General features: G+C 41.3%; 1 protein-coding gene across 4 annotated transcripts in view; it reads right to left on the minus strand.

Annotated features, from left to right (window-relative positions):
* SLC12A6 (solute carrier family 12 member 6) overlaps positions 1–8,129 on the minus strand; it is a 69,092-nt gene extending 60,963 nt beyond the window's left edge. For 3 of the 4 annotated variants that reach the window (XM_058184339.1, XM_058184336.1, XM_058184337.1), the window contains exons 1-2: positions 7,829–8,129; positions 5,464–6,611 (exon numbers count right to left, since the gene is read on the minus strand). In XM_058184339.1, coding sequence (XP_058040322.1) covers positions 5,464–5,710 — 247 coding nt within the window. In that variant the 5' untranslated portion in view covers positions 5,711–6,611; positions 7,829–8,129. The remainder of the gene's footprint in view (positions 1–5,463; positions 6,612–7,828) is intronic. The other variant, XM_058184344.1, reaches the window with a different exon arrangement.
* Positions 8,130–8,970: the final 841 nt, after the last annotated feature.

Consider the following 8,970-nt stretch of genomic DNA (forward strand, 5'->3'; position numbering starts at 1 on the left):
ACAAGAAATGATTACTTATAAAGATCTTTTATATAATCAGAGGGGAAATTTACAACTAAAATCTTTGTATACATTAAAAGAAGAAGGGAGGAAATATACTTGGTTTCAATATGGACAGAAAGAAGATCAGAAAATTTGTATTATTCAAAATAAAGAAAATTTGGATAAACAAATTAGAAATCAAACCCAGGGGCATATAAAGAGATTGTATAATGTGTTGATAGAAATAGATTCTGAAAGAGATTTAATAAAGGATTGTATGATAAAATGGGCACAGAATATTCAGGAACCAATAATGTTGGAAACATGGGAGAAAATTTGGGTTAGAAATGTTAAATTTACGCAAGCGCAGAATTTAAGGGAAAATTTTTATAACATGTTTTATAGATGGCATTTAGATCCTAAGAAATTATCATGTATGTATCCAGATATGCAAGCGAAATGTTGGAGATGTAACTGTGATGATGCTACATATTTTCATGTATGGTGGACTTGTAAGAAAATTAAGTCTTTCTGGATAAGAATTTGGTGGATTATGCAGAATGTTCTGAAGAAGAAGATAAAGTTCCTACCACAATTTTTCCTTTTGGGAATAACAACAGACTGTATAGTGATTGAGACTAAATTGATTTTGAACTTAATAACAGCAGCAAGACTGTTGATTGGACAATATTGGAAGAAAAAAGAATTACCCACAATAGAAAAATGGATATTGAAAGTTCCCAATTTGGCTGACATGGCTAAAATCTCAGCCTTCTTGAAAGACAGTACTCAAGAAAAATATCTAAACGAATGGAAGAATTGGATTGATTATATTCAAAATAGATATCAGATTAATAAATTTCAGATTGCCTTTGAATGAAGGATGTTGTTTTTTATTTTAATGGAAAAAGTCAGGTTATGTGAGAGAGAAGGATTATAATTGTGTTAGATTTTAAAAATTTAATGTATGACTGTTTGTTTATTGAACTATACCTTGTGTTTGCTCCGCGAAGTCGGGGAGGGGGTTTTGGAGGGTGGGGAGGGAGGGAGGGAAATTTATTTGTTTTTGTAAAACTTTTTCAATAAAAAAAAAGTCTGCATGTAACACCTGTATGGACTAAAAAAAAAGTAGTAAGTATAAATGAGAGGAGTAAATAGTGTGAGATAAACATAGCACTTGGAAGTAAAGTGCTATTGAGGAGTAGGAGCTACAAAGAAAACATTATTGTGGATACTGTTTTTATTTGTGTACTCCGAAAATTGTTCTTGTGGAGAAAACAATGTAAAATATAAGTAAATAAATATGCAAAATTATCCTGCTTCCTGAAGGATAGACATTAGCTGCAGGAGAACATGTACACATCAGTGCTCAGCAAAACTGGGCAAGAACTCAGCAAACTAACAACGAGGGAAAGGCAGCCTGCCAACTTTCACAATTAAATGTGCCTCCGAATTTCCTCTTACCTAAATGTGATACAGTATTTGGAGACAAACATCCCACAGGCATTGCAAACAAATCTAAGGGGACAAACGCAATATAAAACACCATTGTTTTTGGATGCACATACACGCAACCTTGATTCCTTGAAGTAGGCAAGACTATTTATAGGTCATAACAAAGTGATGATGCGTGTGCAACTGACGACACAACTGTTGCAAAAGAAAAGAGGAAAAATGGTGCACTGCAGTAACTCCTTCGTGTCAAACTTGACTCCAGGCAACTACACAAATCACTGCAGTTCTCTGTGGCTGCTGCCCGCTGTAGGGAGGAAGACTATTTGATTGCTCCAGGCCAGGCAACTGATGGACCCAATAGGGTTTCAGGGAAATATTCCTGAAACTCTGCAGCATGCTCTAGCCAAGGCCTTATGTTGTTGCCTAGAATGAGCAGGCAACAAGAGCCTTAAACTAGATCTCGGACCAGTGTACACTCTTCATGATTGGAGATCCCACACAGCTTCCTGTTTTCTGAGGAGCTTGGGGCGATGAAAACACCTCTTGTGAATATGTCTGGAGAAAGACAAAAGAGCAAATCCAACTAAGCATAAGTAAGAGCCCTTATGTGGACTCATTTGGTGGCAGAACAAGTAGGCTACTTTTATTGTGTCTGGAAATAACCAACCGGCAGCCTTCTTTTGGGTGACCAGATTGTTTCTTGATAAGGAGGGTGTTGCTGAAGAGTTTTTTCAGGCTCACTGAGAGGGCTATTCTACAAATCGGTTGGACAAAGACACTGGAATCCACTTGAGTTGGACATTAAGTAGCAAAACTTAAAGACTTATATACCACTTCACAGTGTTTTACAGCCCTCTCTAAGCAATTTTACAGTCAGCACATTGTCCCCAACAACAATCTGGGTCCTCATTTTACTGACCTCAGAAGGATGGAAGGCTGAGTCAATCCTGAGCCAGTGAGAATCGAACTGCCGAACTGCTAGCAGCCGGCAGTCAGCAGAACTAGCCTGCAGTACTGCATTCTAACCCCTTGAGCCACCATGGCACTTACCACTAAACAGGTCTTATGCAAGTGATTGAGATACAGTCTTGCCATCTGAAATAAATTTAATCTTGTTAGGTCTGAGGAAATAGATAGGGTCCTTGAAGCTGTAAGCTCTTCTACATTTTAGATCCATGTCGTTCCTAGTTGGTCAAGGCCAGCTGGGAGGAACATGTAGTTGCGTCCAAGCAGTAATGAATACTTTTTTGCAGAATATCTCTAAAGGACATGTAATGGTGGTGGTGCATCTGTCAATGTTCTTCTAGATATCTCATCAGCTTTTGATAGGACTGATCATGGTAACTTTCTGGGTTAAGTCCATGGGTTAGAATGGAGGCCACTCTTTTGTGGTAATTCTCCTCCTTCCTTCAATCCAGTTGATGGGGAAGGGGAGGGAGAGAGGTGTAATGCTAACCCTCTCTTATGTGCAGTTCCTCAAGGCTCAACTCTCTCCCCACTCATATTTAACATCTAAATGAAATCATTGAATGAAGCTATTTGCCAGCACAATCAATTCCAACGTATGACTCAACTGTGCAATTTGTTCAAGGTTCTTATCCAGTGACTAGAAGCTATGGGGGGAGGGGTTGGATGGAGGAGAATAGGATTCATCTCAACCCTGGCAAATCCAAGTGGTTCTAGACCTGAACCTTCTAGATCTGCTGTTACCTCTCTTACTGCTTTTGGAGTAGCATTTCACCAGAGTTAATACGCCATCTGGAGGTCATTCTGAACATACAGCTCCAAGGTCTAAAAGTTTGGCACAAATTTGCCCATATGCACCAGTTGTGCTCATTTCTGGACTATACGATGTTTGTCATTCATACCTTTGTCACCTCCTAATCAGATAACTGCATTGTGCTCTAGATGGAGCAATCCTAGAAGAACACCCAGAACTTAAAATCTTTCAAAATGTAGCGGTGCTTAGTTTGGGGTACTCTAAAGTTCCCCTTTGTAACATCACTGCTGCACAAGCAACTTTGCCTTCCAGTATACTTCCAGAGGCAATTCAAGGTTGGCCATCACCATTAAAAGTAGTCAGATTACTTGCTGAATTGACCAGCTGAGCATTTTTGTCCAATTTCAGAATCCTTCAGGAACATTATTACACTGCAGATACCACTCGTGTATACTGAGAGCATCTGAAGGACATAAACTTTTAATTTTAAAATATGACATGATTAAAAACTTGTGAGACTATGTACTCTCATAAGGTTTTGATATTCCACCTGAAATATTACCATAATTTGAGCAGGAATGCTGAAATCTCATGAAATCCTAGGTGAATTTTATCCATTAATATAAAATTAATGAATAAATTTAGAGGTTACCTACAATACTCTTACAAACCATCAGTTATCCACAGACTTAGCTTGGGAATGATTGCTAAAGAAAGATACAGCTGTACCATACCATGTTTCATCTACATACCCCTTCTTAAAATGCACCTAGGTTTGATGTTAATATACATCTTGTAAAATAATATAAATTGAGGATTAAAGTTATTCACATATACACATACCCAATGAACAAAAAAGATCAGAGGAATTATTGCCTTACTACTATTACTTATTTCTCGCAGTATCTCAGAAAGGTGTGATCTGCAAAGCAAAGCTGGAGGCCAAATATAGCTATAATTAAATAATTACTTCAGACACATAAACAGATTGGTGAAGGGAATTCTCAGTTATCAAAAACACAACTGCCAGATTTCCCAGAAATGATTCTTGTTAACAGTCTTTGCTGAGCAGAAAAAAGGGGCTTTATTGCATAAGCCTTCACCTGTGGTATTTCACTTTCATAGATGATGCTTGGAAAAACTGCATTCTTTTTCTCTTTTGTTTCACTACCACTTTTCAAAATTTTCAACTTGTTCCAATTGGGGATTTGAGGGCAATTTAGGACAGATGCCTTTTAGAACAAAGTAAGATTCAGAAAACAGACAATGAACTACAGACTGGCTAGATCTAAAGACTGTTGACAGATCAGTGTTGTTATTCAGAAACTCCACAATGAAGATGTGACTTTGACTCAGTGGTGACTGAGCAAAACCTCATCTAACCTTAGACATTTTTTAAAAAATGAGACAGGACAAATCAACAAAATTAAGGGAACTGAAATTCTCCCAAGTCATTCCCCATGAGTATTGCTCAGCATTTCCTGGCACAAGGGAAAAAATGAAGAGAAGGAATCTGAAAAACTGAGCAGATCAGCAAACTTAGTATCCAAAGAGAAATCACAATTTAAAGACAACATTGGCTGGTTTTAACAGAATTGAAAGGGATCTTGGAGGTCTTTAGTCCAACCCACTCCTCAAGCAGCAAACTCTATTCTATTTCAGACACAGAGTTGTCCAAGCTCTTCTTTAAAACCTCCTGTGTGTTGGAACACCCACAACTTCTGGAGGCAAGATGTTCCACTGATTATTAATTCTGTGAGAAAATTTCTCCTTAGTTCTAGGTTGCTTCTCTCCTTGAATAGTTTCCTTCCATTTTAGAAGCAGAGAAATTCAGAGCTGCTTCCAATGAGATTGATCAGGAAACTATTATTTCTTCTCTTGTAAACCTAAAATATGCCAGTCCAACTTTGGCATAAAAACGACAAATGGTATTCCAAGGTGCCAAATCTGGAAAATCCAGTCATGTGTGAAAATGACATCTGTCGAACACTATGGAATATGAAATGGACAGGCCCATTCACACTCCTGATATCATCAACATAACCCTTGTACCTCCCCAATCACAGAAAATACTTCTTTGCATGAGCAACACAACCAGGAATGGAACTGTGCTTCCCATAACTTCTGAATAAGCAGCTTCCAAGATCTGTTCATCTGTTAATGTTTTTCTACCAACAAGACACTTGAAAACAAGCACCACCTGGTTCTTTTACCAAACAAGGCACTTCCAACCAGTAACTTTGCTCCATTGGCAAAATTACTGATACTTTAAATATCCGGTCTCCCTCCCACCAAAGGTGGCCTACCTTCAACCACATCTGTGCGAGGGTTGGTTATCTTGTCAGAAGTAGGCTCGGCTGCTTCAGTGGCCAAGGAAGTGGTTGCTCGGGAAAAATCACTGGCACCCTCACTGCGGCTTGTTTCAGGGACACTTTCTCTGGAACTGAAGCGGACGCAGGAGCTCGAGCGAGAGCTGAGGTCTGGGCTAGTGTCAGACAGGCCTGGGATATCATCAATTTTAGTGGGGGTAACCATAAACCGGACAGAAGCCATTTTGGCAACAAAAACGGCAAAGAGAACCGGAAAAATAAACCAAAACAAAAAACCCTCTTCCTTGATCAGTTTAACCTAAAGTCACCTCAAGTTGTAAGAGGAAGATCATTCAGAAAAGTAGAGATGCCAACAATGTTACCCAATACTCTCTCACGAGGAAGATTCATGTCTACCATGGATTCACAAACTGCTTCACAATCACACAGTGCGGTATATTGACATCAATGCTTATTGGGTATATTTTTAGAAGTACAGTCTAAGATTGAACGAAGGCAATATTCCATGATTTTGTAGGTTAATGTTTCACAGATAATTACGCTGAAGATTCCCATGCATCAGGCAAATATGTCACAGTTTTCTATTCTTAAGGACAGCCTAAAGGTCAAAAAAAAAGAAAAGAAAAATGTTTGTAATTTTTAACTGTCAAAAGGGCCACACTGCAAAAATTCCAGCTTTATCATATATCTGGGAAAGCAGCAACACAGAACCTACTGTTAAGCAAATGCCTTTTATCTCAGCAAAATGCAACAGGAAAAAAATATCCAAAGGCAAAGATCTGCAAGGTATGCCAAAATGCTAAAAAGTCTATAATGAATGTAAGATCATAATCCACTTGTTTTCCATGGTGAATGCCAGGAAAAAAAATATTTTTCTTTGCAAACTTTCCTTATGATTCTGGTGCAGAAACAGCCAAGAGAGCGAGTGCGACGGGTCTTTTTTTTTCAAACCGAAGAGGAAAAATGTCAGATTCCAGTGTAAGAAGAGAAGGCAAAGTTATCTCTTAAGGTGCAACATCAAGAATTCTTCAAACTTCCAGTTGTTTTTGAAAATCTTGGTAGGAGATAACTGTTAGATAGGCCTAGTGCAAGGAAATTATCAACCTTCCTCAAACAGTAGGATTCTGGAAAAAAAAAACCCAGAGTGAATATGTATATATCAAAGTCTATTATACAAAACTGTATGGAGATATTGAATCCTCTGTAAAATGTTACTAACACAAAGCTCCCCTACAGGTAGTCTTTGACTTACAACAATTCATTTAGTGACCACCCAAAGTTACGACGGCACTGAAAAAAGTGATGTATGACCATTTTTCACATTTACAACTGTGGCAACATCCCCATGGTCACATGATCAAGATTCAGACAGTTGGCAACTTGACTGGCATTTTATGATGGTTGCAGTGTCCAGGTGGTCAATTTTTTGAGACCTTTTGACGAGTCCATAGGGAAGCCAGATTCACTTAACGGCCATGTTACTCGCTTCATCACTGCAGTGATTCACTTAAACAACCGCAGCAAAAGCAACATTCACTGAACAAAATGTTTCACTTCGCCACAGAAAGTTTTGGGGCTCAGCTGTGGTCGTTAAGCCAAAGACTACCTGACCTGGGTGCTGCTGTCTTATGCCAAGACGGAGAAAGGACAATTTTGTTAAGTATTATTTGCAGGAGAGTTCACCAAAAAGGCAGGAAACACTCATTCCCAGATCTCCGACCCACAGAATGAAGGCAACCGTGCCAATTCTTGCTGCAAAAGATGCTGCTGGGGCACGCAAGGAGCTTTGGAGGCAAAGCAAGTGGTCCTGACAAAGACCACCACAAGGCACCCCAGACACACACACACACACACCAGCAGACGAGATAATGAGGCAAAGTAGAGCAAACACCCCACCACCACCAAAGGACCCTGAGACCCACACAGACCCATACAAAGTGAGGAGACTGAGGCTGCAGCCTTCAAAACCTTCCCCCCCACCGTCCAAAGCTGGGGGGGGTGTCTGGCTTCCTCACACCTCAAAGTCACACCCACTCGCACACACACATAACACACACATCCAGCGTCCGCCTCAGCCGCAGCAGGAAAGAGCCCGTAAGAAACTCGGGGGGGGGTGTGATGGGGGGGGTAAGGAACGAACGTGGAAAGAGATACAGGTGGGAAGGCGACACCGCGCGTGCGCCACCCTCGCGCTCTTTTCCACCTCCACCTCCACCACCACTACCACCGCCCCCCTCCCTTTCCTTCCGCTCGAGCTCCTCACGTCCTTTGATTCGGAGCCGCCGCCGCCCCCCCCCCACCCGCGGGAGAGAGGGAGAGAGAGCGGCCGTTGCTTGTTTACCTGCGGCGCGCGCGACGGAGCGGCTCCCTCCCCAAACGTTCCAAAATTAGGGTCTCGCCCGCGCGCACGCGTCGTCCTCAGACCTTTCGCCGGCTTGTTTTGGCCGGCTTGGCTGGAGCGACCGACTGGCCGGCCGGCCGGCGCGCACAGCACACAGGCGGCAGCTCCCGCCCCGCACGCCGGTACTGCCCGCTATCTGAGATGCCGAGAAAGGAGGGGGAGGAAGGAGAGCGGGCTCTCTTTAAGAAGTGTCCTCATCCCCTCCTGTTTTCCATCCCTATTAAAGTCCCCCCCCCCGCACCAGCACGCCGCCGCCGCCTCCTGCTCGGTCGCCGCTTTTATTTTTATTTTTTTGCCGCGCAAGCGCAGAAAGAAATAGCGGTTAATCTTAATCTTTAATCTTCAGAGAAGCGTGCGAAGACGAGGGAGATATGAGGGGAGGGTTGGGGATCCTTTGGAGGGCGCGGGGGGGGGGGAGGCAGAGAAGGGGCTACTAGGAACGCCCGAGGGTTGCTGGGGGATGTAGTTTCATTAGAATGAGGGGGGCCTTCTGACCTCCCAAGAAAAAGGAAATATATGTTTTATATTCGTGTTTATTTCGTTTTTTAAAGAGAAATAATAATAAAAATTATTTTTTTTTAAAAAAAAAGATTATGTCGCTGAAAGAAATTATAGCGAGAGGAGGGACTAAGTTTAACTGTTGACTTCACCCCATTCCTAAAAGGTCTTTTAAGGGGCGTGCATAAGAGCAGCAGCGTGACTACCGTCCCTGTCCTAATGTTCCCTTTAATTGTATTCATTTTATTTATTCAATTCATGCTTATACTTATATATATTATCTAATATGTACTCGACTAAATAAATATATAAGTGAGACTTCGGGAAAATTGGAAGAGGAACTCATGACTGGGGCTGCCATTAACTTGAGAGCAACCTCTTGGTGGACCCAACCGCCTTCCCACCCCTCAAATAGCCATACAGGATTCACAATCTCAATTGTAATGCTTCTAATGCATCCTAAGCAAAGTTGTTGGCAAATATTGTTTTTTTTTTGGTACCATGCTAAGCTTGGTCAGACCTGAAGAGTATTGCAAAATCTCAGGATGGGAGACTTAAATTGGAAATGGATTTGGGGAGGAACT

Source organism: Ahaetulla prasina, chromosome 4 (genome assembly GCF_028640845.1).
Source record: "Ahaetulla prasina isolate Xishuangbanna chromosome 4, ASM2864084v1, whole genome shotgun sequence".
Lineage (NCBI taxonomy): Eukaryota > Metazoa > Chordata > Lepidosauria > Squamata > Colubridae > Ahaetulla > Ahaetulla prasina.